At 45.1% G+C, this 18735-nt stretch overlaps 1 protein-coding gene and 1 long non-coding RNA gene across 2 annotated transcripts; both read left to right on the top strand.

Annotated features, from left to right (window-relative positions):
• The first annotated feature begins 350 nt into the window (after window positions 1-350).
• Window positions 351-4510, top strand: LOC135322163 (uncharacterized). The gene is made up of 3 exons (XR_010382528.1): window positions 351-545; window positions 3612-3663; window positions 4462-4510. It is a non-coding gene; the product is annotated as an uncharacterized LOC135322163 (long non-coding RNA).
• A 5662-nt stretch (window positions 4511-10172) lies between these two features.
• LOC135322162 (neuroblastoma breakpoint family member 4-like) lies at window positions 10173-16732 on the top strand. The gene is made up of 4 exons (XM_064489972.1): window positions 10173-10280; window positions 12538-12765; window positions 14740-14945; window positions 16548-16732. Exons 2-3 carry the CDS (start codon window positions 12591-12593, stop codon window positions 14934-14936), a joined length of 372 nt encoding a protein of 123 aa, XP_064346042.1. The 5' UTR covers window positions 10173-10280; window positions 12538-12590; the 3' UTR covers window positions 14937-14945; window positions 16548-16732.
• Window positions 16733-18735: the final 2003 nt, after the last annotated feature.

Genomic DNA, 18735 nt, shown 5'->3' with positions numbered 1-18735 from the left:
CATATGACAGAGGCACATGGCAGTAGCACATGCTGTGGCAGTTCACTTGTGCTTCATGATCACGAAAGGACCACACTGGGATGTTTGGGTGTCATTTCTCATCACATGTCATGTGGGCAGCGCACCGAACAACTACTGCTCTCTCCCTCTCCCACCCCGTGACAGCCAGACTCTGCTTCACATACAGAAGGATAGTTACTTCCCTCTTTATGAGGAATGATAAGTTTGCATTTCATGAATGGTTCCTATGCCCTGCAGCAAAATCAGTAATGACAACAAGGTGACGGATGCTCATAGTTGAATTTTCTGTCATTCCTTTCCCACCTGGAACAGCATTGAGCAAGACGAGTTGGAGGAGGAGTTGCTCCAAGAGTCCCAGGATGAATGTGTTTTGAATCCCTCAGTTCTCCAAGAAGGATCTGACTGCAACCGGCTAGACAGTGAAGGCAACTTGCCATTTGATGAAGAGAAAGTCAGCCGTGCTCCGGATGTAGCTGGTGCTTGCTCCCATGTTGCAGAAGATCCAATTCCAGCTGACCTCCCAGGTATCCTTTCTAGTTTTGTTCCCCACACACTGTCTAGACTGAAGAAGGTCTTCACCGAAGGTCGACCTTAGTGACACATATTGGTTTAACCCAGAGAAAAGGATGGATTGTGAAACACAGATATCGTATGTACCAGGGAGCCTTGATCCCTTTCTAGGCCCACTTCATATATCTGTCACCCTGGACTCAAAGTCAGGCCATGTGACCGAAATCAGGGTTGAGAACCTGTCACCCACCTTGGGTGGACATCCACAGGAAGTGTCTGTCAGAGATAGTTTGTGTCAAATTTGTCTTCCAAGCTACAGTGGTCTGATTCTTCTTTTTGAACAATGTCCCTGGCCTTTCTTTGTCTGTCCAAACAGACTGGTAGCCTTGCCTCTGTGTTAGGTGAGGTGGTGTCTCTGGTTTCACTGAACTCAGCCCGAGACTTCATCTTTGTGATGTTGGCTTATCTTACCTAAGTAGCCATCTGAAAACCAGGAAAGAACCAAGTGTCCCTTTACCTTGCTTGGATGTTCCCATGAAGTAAGGGTGAGCTCTGGCAGTCCCTCCAGCCTTGAATGCCCATTGTTTCTGTGTAGCCCCAAATTGTCCCCTTGATATTAATGTCAATAGCATTCATCTAGTCTCAAGCAGAAATTCCTCCGTAGCATCAGCAACCACATTATCTGATGGGACAAACCAATATTGTAGAAAGAATTCTAGAAGCACCTCAGCTGATTTTTAGGACCTTTTGGGAAAATATACTATTAAGTCAAAAGACTCAGCAGATGGGATATTAGGAGAGAGCTCAACCAGATCAGCCAGAGAATTTCCCCCAAGCATTCAGAAGCAGTCCTGCCTAATTCTCCTAAGACTTCAGCTTCCTGAAATACCTTTCATAGCATATTCTATTGTTGCCCTGAGAAGATTAACATTTCTATGTTACCTGTGTTCACTGAGTTGGCCTGTGGGAGGGTGAATTGTTTATTGTGACCTGCTGTCTCAAATTTCTTACCAGAAAATCAGAATGAGTGTGACGAAGCAACTGGACAAGAGCCAGTGTCCGCCAGGTAATTCTGAAGATTTCTGGGCTGTTAATGTCAGTGGTGACCTCAGAAGAACTCAGATCCAGGGAAAAGACAACGTGCTGAATATGACTCTTGCATCCATTCACTCAAAAGCCAAATAGGCACTTGAAAAATGTTGTTTCTTTCCATTGTGTCAGTTGTGTGTGTCTGAATTTCTGAATGTCTCAAGTTGAGTCATGGACAGTGATTTGATCGAGGTGAACTAGCCAGACTTGGTGGTCCCTCTAGTCAGCTGCTGTCCCCTCTGTGCATAAAAGCAGGGTGAGATGCACATCTGCTTTGTGCCTGTTTGGTGTCAGTATGGTTATGCATATTTCACTGCAAGTGAAGAAAACAGGAAAAAAATCAAAACTGTATCAAAATATTGAGATAATACTCCTTGAAGTTAGAAGTTATGTGTCTGTAATTTCTCCAAAAGCTCTTTTTGCTTAGACACTGCCTGTATAGTTGAATGCAATGTATGCAAACGGTGGGAGCCAAGATTTTAGTCCTGTGTGATTGCTGGGCGTCATGCCTGGAGCACACAGAGAGAGTCCAATTGCTTCTTGAACAGCTGCTTGCATGGCCAGTGCTCGGAGCACCTGCCGCTCTCTCCCTGTTCCACCCCATGGTGGCCACACTCTGCTTGACACATAGGAGGATAGTTATTTCCCTCTCTAAGGGGACTGCCCCTGGCTTTCTGTGTCCATTCGCTATGGCCCCCCTATCAGAAACAGCTAGGACAGCTTGGTGTCTGATCCTCTTAGTTTAATTTTCTGTCATCAATTTCCCACCTGGCACAGCATGGAGCTTGAGGCGTTTGAGAAGGGGGAAGTGCTCCAGCAGTCCCAGGACGAATGTGTTTTGAATGCTTCAGTTCTCCAAGAAGGACCTGACTGCAACCGGCTAGACAGTGAAGGCCACTTGGCATTTGATGAAGAGAAAGTCGGCCATGCTCCAGATGTAGCTGGTGCTTGCTCCCATGTTGCAGAAGATGAAATTCCAGCTGACCTCCCAGGTAGCCTTTCTATTTTTCGTCCCCACACACTGTCTACAATGAAGAAAGTCTCCCCTGAATGTCGACCCTAGTGACATATATTGGTTTAACCCAGAGAAAAGGATGGATATGAAAGACAGTCATCATTCTGGCCAGGGAGCCTTGGTCCTTTTCTAGGCTCAGTCCTTGTATCTGAATCACTGGACCCCAAGTTAGGCCATGGGACCCAAATCAGCTGTGAGTAACTGTCACCCACCTTCGCTCATCATCCACAGGAAGTGTCTGTTAGACGTTTGGGTCAAATGTTTCTTGCAAGCTACAATGATCGAATTGTTCTTTTTGGACAATGTCCCTGGCCTTCCTTGGCCTGTCCAAACAGACTGGTAGCCTTGCCTATATGTTAGGTGAAGTGGTGTCTCTGGTGTCAGTGATCTCAGCCCGAGTCTTCATCTTCCTCATGTTGGCTTCTCTTAGCTAAGTTGGAATCTGAAAACCAGGAAAGAACCAAGTGTCCCTTTACCTTGCTTGGATGTTCCCATGAAGTACGGCTGGGCTCTGGCAGTCCCCCCAGCCTTGAATGCCCATTGTTTCTGTGTAGCCCCAAATTTTCTCTTTAATTTGATTGTTGGTAGAATTCATCCTCTCTCAGGCAGAAATGCCTCTGTAATATCAGCAAGAACATTATCTGATGGGATGAACCAATATTGTAGAGAGAATTGTAGACAGAAACTCAGCTGATTTCTAGGACTTTGAGGGAAAATAAAGTATGAAATCTACAGACTCAGCCATTGGGGTATTGGGAGAAAGCTCAACCAGATCAGCCAGAGAATTTCCCCCAAGCACTTGAAAGCAGTCCTGTCTAATTCTCCAAAGAATTCAGTGTCCTGAAATACCGTTCGTAAAATATTCTGTTGTTGCCCTGAGAATATTAATGTCCTCGTGGTACCTGTGTTCAGTGAGTTGGCGCATGTGAGGTATGACTTGTTTATTCTGACCTGCTGTCTCTGAATTTCTTACCAGAAAATCAGAATGAGTGTGACGAAGCAGCTGGACAAGAGGCAGTGTCCCCCAGGTAATTCTGAAGATTTTCGGGCTGTTAATGTCCATGGTGACACCAGAAGACCTCAGATGCGGGAAAAGAGAACATGCTGAACATGAGTCTTTCATCCATTCACTCAACAGCCAACTAGGCACCTGAAAAATGTTGTTTCTTTCCATTGTGTCAGTTGTGTGTGTCTGAATTTCACAGTCTCTCAAGTTGAGTGATGGACAGTGAGTTGACCAATGAGCACTAGCCAGACTTGGGGGTCCCTGTAGTCAGCTGTTCTGCCCTCCGTGCAGAAAAGCAGGGTGAGATGCACATCTGCTTTTGCCTGTTTGCTGTCAGTATGGTGATGAGTATTTGACGGCAAGTGAAGAAAACAAACAAAAAACATCAAAATCAAAATTATATCAAAATATTGAGATAATACTCCTTGAAGTTAGAAGTTACATGTCTGTAATTCCTCCAAAAGCTGTATTTGCTTGGGCACTGCCTGTATTGTTTAACGCAAAGTATGCATAAAGTGGGAGCCAAGATTTTAGTCGTCTGTGTTTGCTGGGTGTCATGCCTGGAGCACACAGGGAGAGTGCAAGTGCCCCTTGAACTGCTGGTTGCATGGTCAGTGCTCGGAGCACCTGCTGCTCTCTGCCTCTCCCACCCCATGGTGGCCACACTCTGCATGACCCATAGGAGAATAGTTATTTCCCTCTTTAAGGGGACTGCCCCCTGGCTTTTTGTGAACCGTATCTCTGCTGTAGATCAATATACTGACTCTGTGTCTAATCGTCGGAGTTTAATTTTCTGTCATCCCTTTCCCACCTGGCACAGCATGGATCTACTGGAGGTTCACAATGACGACGTGCTCCAGGAGTCCCGGGATGGATGTGTTTTGGCTCCTTCCATTCACCAGGAAGGTTCTGACTGCTATGAGAAGTGCAGTGATGGAAAATTTGCATTTCCTGAACAGAAAGTGCTATGTGCTCTGGAGGTAGCCTGTGGTTCCTCGCATGTTAAAGCAGATGAAATTGGAACTGACTTCCCAGGTAGTCTGCATGATCTTTGCTCCGCACAATCTGTCTTGTCTCGGAGAATTCGTTGTCATGTGTAGACTATATGCGTACATATTGTTTTGAATCAGGCCCTACAATTGCCTTTATTTAATTACTTATTTACTTATTTATTTGCAGCATAGTCAGTTTACAATGTGTCAATTTTTGGGTTACAGCATAATATTTCAGTCATATATCTATATACGTATATTCCTTTTTATATTCTTTTCCATTGTCGGTTACTACAAGATACTGAATGTAGTTCCCAGTCCTATATAGAAGAAATTTGTTGTTTTTCTTTTATATACATAATAGTTAATATTTGCACATCTCAAATTCCCAATTTATCCCTTCCCAACCCCTTTCTCTGCAATAACCATAATTTCTTTTCTATGTCTGTGAGTCTCTGTTTTGTAGATAACTTGACTAGTGTCTTATTTCTTTTTTAGATTCCACACACGCATGTAATCATGTGTTCCTTTACTATGTCTTTCTGGCTTACTTCACTTAGAATGACCATCTCCAGATTCATCCTTGTTGCTGCAAATGGCACTATTTTATTCTTTTCTATGGCTGAGTAGTATTCCATTGTATAAATACACCAGTTTCTTTATTCAGCCATCTGTGGATGGACATTAAGGTTGTTTCCATGTCTTGGCTATTGTATACAGTGCTGCTATTAACATCGGGGTGCGTGTGTCTTTTCAAATTAGACTTCCCTCTGGATGTATGCCCAGGAGTGAGATTCCTGGATCATATGGTAAGTCTCTTTTTCGTTTTTTGAGGAATATCCATACTGTTGTCTGTAATGTCTGCACCAAACTACATGCCCAGCAAGAGTGTAGGAGGGTTCCCTTTTCTCCACACCCTTTCCAGCATTTAGGGTTTATGAACTTTTAATAAAGCCCGTTCTGACTGATGTGAGGTGATACCTCACTGTACTTTTAATTTGCATTTCTCTGGTAATTAGCAGTATTCAGCATTTTTTCATGTACCTATTGGCCATTTGTATGCCTTCCATGAAGAGTTCCTTTTTAGTTCGTGTGCCCATGTTTGGTTTTTTGTTGTTTCTGTTATCAAGCTGTATGTGCTGTTTATATAGTCTGGAAATGAAACCTTTGTCAGCTGCATCATTTGCAAATACTTTCTCCCATTCTGTAGGTTGTTGTTTTTTTTTCGCTTCTGGTTCCCTTTGCTGTGTAAAAGCTTATAAGTTTAATTACATCCCATTTGTTAATTTTTGCTTTTATTTCTATTGCCTGAGTAGACTGCCCCAGGAGAACATTGCTAAGATTTATGTCAAAAATGTTTCACCTATGTTTTCTTCTCAGAGGTTTATCGTGTCTTGTCATATATCTAAGTAATTAAGCCATTGTGAGTTTATTTTTGTTTATAGTGTGATGGAGTGTCCTCACTTCATTGATGTCTGTGTGGCTGTCCAGTTTCCCCAACACCACTTGCTGAAGAGACTGTGTTTTCTCCATTGTGTGTTCTTGCATTCTTTGTTGAAGATGAAGTGACTGTAATTCTATGGGTTTACTTCTGGGCTCTCTATTCTGTTCCATACAATTACCTTTATAATAACACATTCCCTGAGTTTGTGAACTTTGCTCAATTCCTAATCATGTTTGTCGCACTGGCAAATCACTGGATCCATCACGGTCCTGCCAGACTCCCATATAGCTCTCCAATTGTGTCATAGGAGGTACCTTTCCGATCTCCTAATTTTGAATGAATCTCTTATCTTGCATTTAATGCTCTAATTTTCATTCCTGAGCAATGTCCCTGAGATTCTATACTTGTCTGAGGCTGTTGGCAGTGTACTTTATGTCTTTGGAGATGTCACTCCTTTGGTTGTTTCTGTCAACCCAAGTCTGTCTCCTTCCATTTGTCTTATCTTATCCAGAGGCTTCTGAAACCAGAACAGAAGCACCACTGCCATCGTTGGTGTGTTTCTCTGAAGCAAGGCAGGGTCCTGGATCACCCAGCATTATGAATGCCCACTCTTTCTTGGTGGCACGGAAGAGTGTTTAGACTATGTTTAGATTCTGCTCATCAGTCTGATGTCAATGGGAATGCATCTACCCCAATAAGAGACAGCATTTCAGTTTGAAAAATCCTGAATATTACAGCAGCCTTCTAGGAGGTAGCTCGGCAGTCCCACATGATCAGTGGGTATAAGTACGAGGTTACTGTTTGCCTAGACTCAGGACATAGTGTGCGGACATCCTGTCATATTAAGGAGACATGTGTAGGGGCTCAAGAAGCGAATCCAGTGCATTCTTATGAGGTTCTATCTAGGGCCTCCTGGAAGATTTCTCCCACAGTACCCTGTTATCACATTGCACACATTGCCAAAATAATAATTTTGGCATGGTTTTGATCATATGTAAATGAATTTTGCCCAGTGTAACTGTCCTGTTAATTCATTTACAGAAAACCAAAATGATCAAGATGGGGTGAAAGGAGTAGAGCCAACTATCTGCAGGTAATTTTGAATATTTGTGCGCTGTTGATGAAATGTGACTTCTGCAGTCCCCTAATCCAGGAAACAGCAGGAATACAAGCGTATGATCCACTTTGATAACCAGGAATTATCTTTTTTGTAATCTTCTCTGCTTTCATTTGGATACATACATTGTTTCCTATTTCTCATTAACTTCTCAAGTGTATACCCAATTCAGTTGAACAAGTGATCTACGATATAGTGATTTTTGTGCACTCATTTGTTCTCTCTGGTGTCATTTACAGAGTGAGATGCAAATCTGGTTTCGGTCTGTTTTGCGTTAGCATGTTGGCATGTGTTTCGTAGCAAGAAGTGGACACAAACAGTGATATAATTATATCATGCCACAATAAAGAGAGAAAGAGGCCTTAGCGGCATGAGATTTCTGGGGCACTAGGGTGCCCCCAATAGTATACACTTAATCTCCATGTAGCAGTCAGTGGAACTTAAATGAAAGGGTGAAAACCACTCTTACATGAGTCTATGTTATGGGTCATGACTCTGCAGTTTAGAGATAATCAGTCTCTTTCTTCATCAGCTGTTATTTGGCCAGAGCACTAAGCACCCCCTCTCCTTTCTGTCTCCTGCTCCTCAAAAACGCACACTCTGTTGCACGAAAAAAGTCAGTTTTTTCTGCTTAAAGGATCACCCTTTGGCTTCCTTCACCACTCCCTTAAACAGTTCATCTAAACCAGATAGGACTCTAGATTTCTGATTGCTATTATGTTAATCTTCGGTCTCCCTACCCGCCAGGCTCAGCACAGAGCTGCCGCAGATGGTAGAGGATGACATCCCACGGCACTCAGTGGAGGAGTCCTATTTGACTTACTCAGCTCTTCCTGACCTGTCAGACTCCTTCTGGCCTTATAGGAGCACCGCCATCTACTCATTTGAGGGATTGGAACTCTCTTATGCTCGGGATGTAACCAGTGAGTACTCTCTTATCAACGTGATAAACCTCCAACTACACTGCCAGGTAGAGCTGGTGTCTTTTGCGCTTCACGCCTCTGGCAATGCCGAGCTATGGTGTCCCTGTGGGCAGACCCTATAGGTGCATCTTGTGAAGGTTTAGGTCCTAGAATTGAGTTTTAAGCACAGACATCATGGGGGTCATGGAGCTATTCTCTCTTCCTCATCCCAGGTGAAGCCTGTGTGTTGGGCCCAAAGATAGGTCACTGAACCGAAGACAAGTGTGACAATGTCACTCACCTCTGTGCAGTTGTACAGAGGTGTCTTTTTTTATGATTCCCATCAAATGTCGTTTTTACTTATAAGGTTCTCATGATCATACCCCTAAAATATCCCTTGAATTTCTTTCCTTCAAAAGATGTTGACAGTGTTAACTACACCTCTGGATTTGTTGTTTCCCTGGGGTCACTGCTGTCATCCCCAGTGTCCGTCTCCTCTAAGTGGAGGAGCCACCTGAACACCAGGACACAAACATCCCTACTATCACCTTGCATGTATCTTTCCATGAAGTGCGGCTGACCCCAGAATTTCCCCACTCCATGAAGGGATGATGGTTCTGTTTAGCACAAAGCTCATTTTCATGCTAGGGTTTGTAGATTCCAACCATTATGTTGTTTTCAGTGTACAAATTCTGCTAAAGCAGCCAGCATACGGTGAGGGAAGGCTGAATATTACAGTATTCTTTTTAGAATGCAGATGGGCTATTCCACAGACAATGTGGGGAAAAGATACATTTCACTTCTGACTCAGACCTGGAAAAGGTGATTGTGGTGAGGAGATACTGCCCAGGGGTCAAGAAAGCGAACCCAGGCAGGTCCAGAAGGCGCAGCCTGAGGCCTCCTGGAATATTCTTACGTTATCCTCCTGTGCCACTGGTGATACTTTTTTCCCCATGATAGTATTGGATACCTAACTATTGACATATGTAGGGGGATCTGCTTAATGTTTCTTACCCTGTCTGAATTGATCCATAGAAAATCACACAGTTCTTGAGGAAGAAGAGGAACAAGACCATATATGTTCCAGGTAATTTTTGAAGACCCATGGGTCTTTTGTTTTCCTTCTGCTATCTATCTATCTATCTATCTATCTATCTATCTATCTATCTACCTACCTACCTACCTATCATCTCTTTATTTATTTATTTCAAAGTATAGTCAGTTTACAGTGTTGTATCAATTTCTGCTCTACAGCATAATGAAGAATCATAGCTCTTATTTAATGTTGATAGATGGTGAGGTCAGATCCAGGGAAATGAGAAACTGCTGAATATGCCTAATTCTTCCATTCAGACAACCACAATGTGTCCCTTTAACAATGCTGTCTATTTTAACTGTACGTTTAAAGCCCCTTTGATAATCTCTCTCAAATGGAGTAAGTGCATTCAGTTGATGCATGGGTGCTAATCAGTCCAGGATTTCTCGGACTCTCCTTCTCTGTTTTTATTAAAAGCAGCATAAGATGCATTTCTGCCTTTCAGTCTTTGTTCTTACCACTGACAAGTATTTCATAGCAAGAAAAGTATTTAGAAAAGCAAAATATATAAAACATCTCAGTAGTAGAGAAAAGGCATTGGAGACACAGGATTATGCTGCCAGAGTCTTGTTCCCTCAGCTGTTGCATGTAAATTTCAACAAAACATGCAAGAGTTGAAGCCTCCCTTGCAGTTTCTGAGTGTCTTCTGACTAATGTGTACTGAGGTGGTTGAGTCTCCTTCGTACTGAGCTCCTTTTCTGGTCAGTGCTGGGACCACCTCCTGCTCTGTCTGTCTCCTATTCCCATTGTAAGCACACTCTGGCCCCAGATGGAGGAGGATTGTTATATCTCGCTTTGTGGAGTATTTCCATTTGTTTTCTGCGACCAGTCCCTTAACACTCCCATCAAACCCAGCTAGGACCCTGCGTTCACTCATTCATTTTGTTTAATCCTCAGTGCACCTGACCCCAGAAGGCTCAGTAGTGAGCAGCCGGTGGTAGAAGAGAATGAAGGCCCACAGGACTCACTGGATGAATGTTATTTGACTAGTTCTGTTGGCCATGACCTGTCAGACTCCTGTAGGCCTGACAGAGGTGCCTCATTCCCTTGGGACCAACAGGGAGTCTTCTCAGCGCTTGCTGTACATGGTGAGTACTCCCTCGAATAGAGCACACGGCTCCTAGTGGGTCCCCAGTTATCCTCACAGACTTTGTAGCCAATGACCTGTATACACTACGAGAGTGATTTCTGTAAACAGGCCCTGAGATTTGTGTTCTTTTGAATCAGGCTGTGGGATTTACTTTGCAAAAGGCATCATGTGGGTAAGACAACTTTCCTTTCTCCTCGTCCCAGGACGCCCTACGTCACCTGGACCGCCCGCACTAGTGCAGGCTGTTGATATTAAGTCATGCTAGAGAGGGGAAGTGAGATGTGTGGGATGTGGCCCGGCCCTGCCAGGCCATCATTCAGCATGGGCAGGAGAGGCCAACATCCCCCACACGGATGGGCTGAGGTGAATGAATGGGACACATCAATGATGCTCGGGTCCATCCTATTTGTGGGCTCTGATCATGGCCTGTGAACAGTGTGGACGGCTGTGACTCCGGCAGTGGGGCCGCAGGAGACCTGCTCTTTCGCCCCATCCGCCCTGACCGGGGAGAAGTGCTGTAGGCACAGCACAAGCACTTGATCTTTAAGGACAACTTCAGATTTCATTGGAGGCTTTTCCCTACTTTCCTAAGTAATGCTATTGGGCATTCCTTGTGAAGTTTGATAAACTATTTTGCCTTTTCCCATGCAAATGCAGAGAATATTGAGCACAGTTTAATAAAAGCCATTAGTTGGGAAAAGAGAGATAAAACTACATGATGAAATTAACATGTGATATTTTAAAATAATTTTACTGTGTGATTCAAAATAGCATTTGAGGGTGGGTTTACTGGTTTTGAGCATTGTTTCACACATTAAAGTTTTTAATTTAAGAGGTGTTACCCTTCAGACCATGTGAATTATCAATAAATCTTATTAAGAATCCTAATGCAGTGATTAATGATGAAGAAACTCTGCCTAGAGGAAATGGGAAGGGCACACAAGGCAGAGAGCAGTGCTTAGGGAAAAAGCCCAGCAAGCTCTACAAGGCGCAGGTGCAGGGCTGGGGTCAGGAGGGGCAGCCTGTGTCCAGGGAGGATTTGTTCAAGGGGGTTGTGGGAAGTGATGTGCTGAAGAAAGAGGGGCCGGAGGGAGCAGGAGTGTCAAGGCAAGGTGAGGATTTGAGTTCATGTAGGGAGGTTGAGGAGGACAAGTTTCCCCAAGCTGAGTAAGACTGGTGAGACCGCTGATAGTGTGGAGAGACAGGATCAGAGGAAGCCGTTAGAAGGAGGTCTGATGAATCACTGATGAGACTCAGACAGAGTGCTCTCTGTGGAAGACAACGTGGTAGCAGACACAGGAGAGACACGTTTAAGAAACAGTTCAACAAAGCTTGTTGAGCAGGAGGGTCTTCAGGGGGTAGTGAGGGGGCAGCCGCACAGCAATGTGCAGCAGGCCCCGTAGGCCGTGACCCCACCTGAGCCTGCCCTGGACTGGATGAGCTACTTGAGCTCTTTGGTTAGCCCACTCTCTGAGAATATGAACTCACTTCACAGTAGAATTGTAAACATGTGTGATTAGGAGCAGTGCCTGGTGCCCCTGGAGGGGGGTGTAATACAAGGAATGTGCACTGTGTCATCTCCCTGAAGAACCAGACGTCCTGATTCTGTAGCACTTCTGGACACTGAGCTTCCAGTAAGGCCCTCAGACCTCAGCTACACTACTTACAGGTGCCAGTACCCACCAGCACACCCAGGACACATGTAGCCATGGGACGTATCCCTGTGTGCTGGGTGGACGGGTCATCAAAACACACGGGGAATGGAGTTGAAAAGGCTCCAGAAGTGGGAAGAGTTCTCATTACTTGGTCCATGTGCTATAGGCCCCAAGTCCCATTTCTAGTGGAATTTGCAGCCTTTGGGCCCCACTTCTCTTGTTATTTCTTTATTCTAATTAGACATCAACAATTCCTCGTCCTCCCTTCCCTGAGGCCTGGCCAGAATCTTGTCTCTAGGCTACAAGGAAGGGTCGCTAATAACTGAGTCATGGTCGTGACCTCAGCTGCCATCCAGTACCCTCTGGACCCAAGTGGGTGATTTTTGATCTCAGCGACGTTCCTGCCAGGCACCTGCCATCTCAGCGTCCCCAGGCACAGCCTTCAAAATGACATCTCCGTCATGTCCATGATGTCTGCCTCTGTTGTCTGGCTGATTGGGTGGTTTCCCTGATAGGCAGGAACAGCAGAAATGGGTGTTGTGTGAGGGGCTGACAAACGGAAAGTTGGATTGGTCCTGCTGAACTGTCCTCTGCTTTCAGGTGACTCCTGGGAGGACCGTCGCCAAGGGCCTTTGAGTTTCCAAGGGTCAGAGATGGAAGCTTCACAAGCACAACTGCAGACAAGCACCCAGGTGACCCATCACCTGCAGCTGCAGCGGGACCAGCAGTTTGACTGTGGTGACGGCAACGCCAGGCTCGGCCTTCCCTCCACCGTGTGGGGCTTCACAGCCAACACTGAGTTTGGAGACCAAGGGCTGCCCCTGCAAGGTAAGTAAGAAAAGGGGTGTAGGAAGCTCTAGTCCATGAGCTGGTCGTGCCAGAGCTGGGGGTGGAGGAGACAGTGAGGCCTCTGCCATGCTCCTTTCAGGTCCACGGAAAATCCCCAACGCTCTAACAGAGGGAAGTGAGCAGGAGCCGCAGATTTAGGGCCAGCTCTGCCCCAGGTCCTGGGTTTGCAAATTCCTGGTTCTTTAACGGGACCAAGTTATTTATCTTGTGAGGTATTCCCTTGTCATTTCCCTTATCTGACCACAGGGAAGTTAAATCTACCTTCCGTGGTCGTTGGGAGTGTTAAGAAACATAGCTCCCAGGGTCCGTGATTCGGTAAAACCTGCGTCAGCACACCTGTGACTGTGTGATGTCTACCCGTGTATCCTGCTGGTGATGTAACACTTACACAATGATTGCACGTGCATTGTCTCAGCTGAAGTGCAGGACTTTTGATGGTCTCCACTTTCTCTAGACTCCGTCTCCCCTTGCTTTCTCAGAATGGCACGTTTGCCAGAGTTCTCTTCTCATCGCCCATCCTCAAGCCAGTTTTCCCCTGTCACGTGCTCTCAGTAACAGTGCATTAGTAATGTTTAGTAGCAATGTGAAAACTGCCCACACACTTCAATCGTCTGTTGACTTTTCACATGGAGGTAATTTTTCTGTTTTTAGCCCTTTATTTAAAATAAAAAAACACCTTCATAGATAAGGTGAGCCACTCAGTTTCTTCTATGATGCTCCATTTAATTTGTCCTCTCCACTCATCTCCATGGCCATGTCCTCGGTTTTCTTATCATGATCCGACTCTTCTCTGATTTTCTTCAATGAGCTTTCATACCCTCACATGCATTTCATCTGGGACGTATTCATCCTTACCCTCTACTCCTCTCAGTATCTCCACCTGGAGACTGGGGCCGCCTGGTGCCCATCTGTCAGGCGATGGCCTCATCTGAGAAATGAAGAGAGTGGAGGTGAGAGAAGAAGGGGCACCACTGGCCACCATGCAGAGAGCTCATGGGAAGTGCTCAGCGGGTGTTAGGGATGCGTGGCCCTGACAAGTGCCATTAGCCCTTGTGGGATTTCATTGTCTTGCCTTGCCTCTAGTCTCTTTTTCTTGACCTTGGCTTCCCACATTCTAGGCCAGGACTCAGCCCCACTGGCTAGTCAATCTCTCTCCTGCACAGTTACCCCAGAGGCCTGAGTCTGAATCCAGGCATCACGACAGATTTTGCTGCAAACGCTAGTTTTAATGCCCTTTATTCTCATAATCCCCCGGATCTAATCGTTCATGTTACCACCAGAGCTTCCCTCGCTTATTCTTCTGATGTCTATTTTTCCTTTTTCAATTTCAACTCATCGGAGGCTGTTAGAATGATCCATTCAATATCTCAACGCCATCATCCATTGCTTCCCTTGTACACACACACACGTGAGTGTTGTATTTTTATCACAGCTTCCAGGTCTTATTTAGCTTGGGTATGATAAACATTATATATAGTGTATGTACAAATATATGGGAATCATATACTGAAACACATATGTAAAAATTTCCAGTTTCAGACTTCCCCAGTTCTTTCTTTCCTGAAGTTTTCTTTCAACATTGACTTTGCTTACTTTCTACAGTCACTTCTGTCCCAATAGTACAACCTCTGACTGCCCTGATTGCCTTGCCTTGTCTTTTCTACCTAGGAACTTTCCGTTTTCGTCAATTCTATTTTTCTTAAAAAACAGTTTTTTGGCAGTGAGAACATGTTTGCCTCCTGGCAGTCTTACCAGCACTGCACAGTTTGGGGACGGTCAACAAAAGAGAAAAATACCAAGGTGTCTCCACTGGCTTCACCTGGCAGGGACGTTCAGATGGCCTCTCTTGTTCCTGGACACGTTCCTTACTTGATGTTCCTCTTGGCTGGAGGAGGAAGTCATTGTAATATCCTGAATAACAATGCATCCTGTTTTCTGTGGTTTTATCTTCAGAGCTGGGTTTGGATGCTTCCATCGGAATGAAGATCCCTCCCAAGGTGGAGGGCGAGGGCTCAGCTGCCAGCCAGCATGAACGTCAAGTCTCTAGCAACAGTAATGCCTCCAGTGTCCTGAAGCAGAAGATTCTGCGAAGAAAACTGCTGCGCAGCAAGTGGAGAATAGCATGCAGGTTCCCTGGCCTTCAAGCGTAGGGGACAGAGGTAATCACATCTAGGCCTTCCATGCACGTCTTCCCTGTTGCTCCTCATCTAAGATTATACCTCAAACTCCACTAGTTTGTCCTCTTTGTTGTTCGTTCACTTAACAGTTGATCCTCCCTCTGTCTGCTCTTTCCTCTGTTTTCCGTGGGAGTTGCCACCCTGCCAGGCCCTTCCTTCCCCATTTGCTGTTTCTACTGTGAACTCTGCTGTGTTCCTGCCACTGCTGCCCTGGTATTCCTTCTCACCTCTACTCCTAGCTACAGGGAAGCCCGGCCCCGAGGTCCTCCTCATCAGAAGAGCATCATTTAGGCCCCTGAACACGGGGTTCTTTGCCTGAAATCACACACTGTCTTGGTTTCATTGCCTTTCTTTCCCGGCCCTCCCTCCCTCCACTCCACTGCCTCTTCCAGAATCATTGTCTTAACGATTCACATGCACATGGGTTGGCTTCTGCAGAACACACCTAGGACAACATTGACTCCTCGACGTCTCCACATGAATAAAAGGTGATATAACTGAGGAATGAAAACCCTGATTACAAAAACTAAGTAAGAACTTCAGGTATAGGTGGGAATGCTGGACTTGCCTGGAGTCGGGTTTCTCACCAGCCTCGGTGGTCAGCTCTGTGGAAATGTCCATGGGGCTCCCAGGGCCTCATTGGAGCTGGTCGAGGACAATATATGGCACCCCAAAGTGACTTTGGCCAAAAGCTGAAGCATAGGCCAAGTGATTACAGATTGCAAAAAGCATGACTTGCCAGGGTTTCAGACCTCTCTTCCTTTTACTCACATGACTCCTTCTACATGTTCAGAAAAGTCCATAAAAAAATGACATAAGTTGGAATCTTAGACAAAGGAACCTAGGAGAGCCTCATAGTGAATTAACTTGGGGCAGATTTATGAAGACTCAGATACACAGGATGTAAGAAGATCAGTGGCTCAGGCAAGGGAATTTCAGAAGGCAAGTGATTAACTCTAGACTATCCAAAGGAAGGTGAGAAAATGTTTATGGCCAGTGGGAAAGGGGTTCATGGTGGAAGTAATGAAGCGACGGAAAGAGAATGGTGTGAGGCAGTGCAGGGCTAGTGGGTGGCTGTAAATTCTGCCGTCACGAATAACCTGGGTGAGCTTGGATCTATGTAACACGAATGGCTTGACCCAACCCCTCGACACTGTGATTCTGAAGTTCTGGGGTGAGGTTTCGGCATCAGTATTTTTCAAAGCTCTGCTGACATGCATGTAGGGGTTAAATGGACTATGGATTTGGTGGGATATCAGGAACCAGGATAGGGGTGTCCCAAGGATCCTTGCTCCAGACAGCAGTCTGTTTCTGAATGTATATGAGGGATGCTATGCCCATCCCTCCCTGGGACATGTGAGAAAGGCTTCAATCACTTCGGTCCAGATGAAGGGGAATCAAAAGTCAGTTGGCTGCTGAGGAACCAGTGGGGGGATCTGGCTAAGACTCTGCAGCAGCTTTGAGCTGGCGTATCCCCAAGCACAGGTGGGGTGAGGACAGGGGTCCCTAGATTCTGCACCACAGTCTGCACGTTTGCTTCAGGAGGTATTTCTTCTAACTCGTGGATCTCCCTTTTCCCTTCAGCACCAGCCTCGGGCTCCCCCTTCAGCCCCTCCTCTCAAGAGGATCCCAGCCTGCTCCTGACTCTTGTCACCATGTGGTCATCCCTCCAGGCTCAGCCGTCAGCAGAACCCAACGAAGACCCACATTTGATCCCTCTGTCTCTCTCTCTGTCCCTCTCTCTATCTCTCCTATGTCTCTCCATCTCTCCCCTGTCTCTGTTTCACAGCTACGCATTATTTTCGGTACTCTGAAAAGATTTTGCCAATTTGAAGAAACCACATCATCAAATTTGCCTTTCCCGCTAGATGTAAACTATCTGCAACAGAAAATCCGGTTAAAGTCCAAACTGAACACTGCAGGGATGCTTTGCTGAGAATCAGCATCACAACCACCAGCCACAATCCATGATTTTTACTCCAAAGGACTGATTTGATGGGAGAAATCCCAGGCATCAGTCCCCAAATGTGACCCAGTGCTAAGGAGACCAGTGCTTAGATGGATACACAGCTGTGAGAGACTTTAACACTTGCTTCTCTGAATTGCCATCCTGCACACACTGGCATCTGGAGCAGCTGGAAGAAGGCAACATGTCAGCCTGGACATTTTTTGCCACCAGATGGGCTGTGCTCGGTGCAGGTGGCATTAACCATGCAGTGTCCGTGCTGAAAAGGTTTTGCTTGAGTTTCGTCATGAGGTAGTTATCAGACAACTGCAGAATCTAGACCACTGAACAGGACAACTGGCCTGTCTTTTTCAAACAGGCAATGCCTCCACAGATTAAATGACAGAAAGGAGAAGAGATGTTTTGGGTTCCAAAGAACTAAAGAGATTTTGCTACTATATTTCTTTAGTCCTTTTGAACCCAAACCCTCTCCTCACCTTTCTGTGGTTGTCTTTAATGGTGGTGACATTGACTTGTGTGCAGAACACAGGTCAGTTGTCTGGCTCAAAGGTCTACATTCTGCAGTTGTCTGACCCCTTCCTCATCATGAAACTCAGGTGAACCCTTTGCCAAGGACGCCACTTACTGAACGCTGTGTGCTTCCTGGCAGAGCCCCTCAGGGGACTAAGCATGTCCACTTTGCCTGTCACCACTCTTGTCCTCTTAGCATTGAACACTTTTTCATGGAGGCAGGAGCCAGTGAGATCCATTCATTGGAACACACGTTTCTCTGTCTAGAATCAGTCATTTGATGAGTAGCTCTCTGAGAGTGTATAAATATCTTATTCTATGATTGTCATTCTCTAAAAATTTTACCATCCCTGATTGATCACTGATGTGTGTCAATTACCATATTTGTGTTTGTACAGCAGAAATTTTCCAACTCATTCTGTTCATTTGTACTGCTGGCGTTGTGCTGTGGAAAAGACAATCCCTACCCCTTCCATTGTATTAAAAGTTCTTTTGAGTTTTACTGTGACGGTGTGTAGTTTTTAAATTCAGTGTCATAATCTATTATTATCCTTACTGATGTAGTAGTTATCGATATAAATTAATAGAAACTTTCGTGTTTCTCCTCTTCATTTTTATATATTAAACTCTCCTTCATCTTTTAAGCTATATTTACCATTTGTAGTAGATTGCATTTAATGTGTTTTTCTCTCTGTTATTTTGTGTGTGTGTGTGTATGTGTGTGTGTGTTTTGTTTCGTATGTAGGAAGGACTGAATCATTGGGGTTTAGCACTACACTAAAATATTTGTCATCTTAGTCTCTTAGTATGTTGTCACATATTTTTAATTTGAAGTATAAATTTTGAATGATATCTCTCAACTTCAACTTTTTACCACTGTCACCATCAAGGACATTATTCTAGTTTTCTCTTTCCTTCTGTCTTTACCTGCCACTTCTGATAGTGTTCTAGTATTATTTCAACCTAGTCAAATGTATACCCTTTATGTACTATTTTTTCCCACCTTGTCCCGAAGCCCCTCCCCATTTTGTTTTAACTTCAGAAAAAAGTAGGGTAGGGGCAAGAGCTGGAGGAGGTGCCCATGGGGCCCTTTAGGGACCCCTAGCTGCACATGAGGGCTGCCCCACCCCAGGAATGTCAGCGGCCTCCTTACAGAGGTCTCAGGGCCCATCCAGCATGCCCCAAAAGCAGGTCCCATGACACACTGGCTTAAATCTATAATTACATATATTCAGTGGTGACCAGGTCTTCAAAACTCAGATTTTCCTTGGTGACTTCTTGACATGTAGAGTTCAT

The sequence above is a fragment of the Camelus dromedarius genome, chromosome 9, assembly GCF_036321535.1.
Source record: "Camelus dromedarius isolate mCamDro1 chromosome 9, mCamDro1.pat, whole genome shotgun sequence".
Lineage (NCBI taxonomy): Eukaryota > Metazoa > Chordata > Mammalia > Artiodactyla > Camelidae > Camelus > Camelus dromedarius.
Note: the sequence above shows the minus strand (reverse complement) of the source record. Positions and strands in the feature narration are given on the sequence as shown.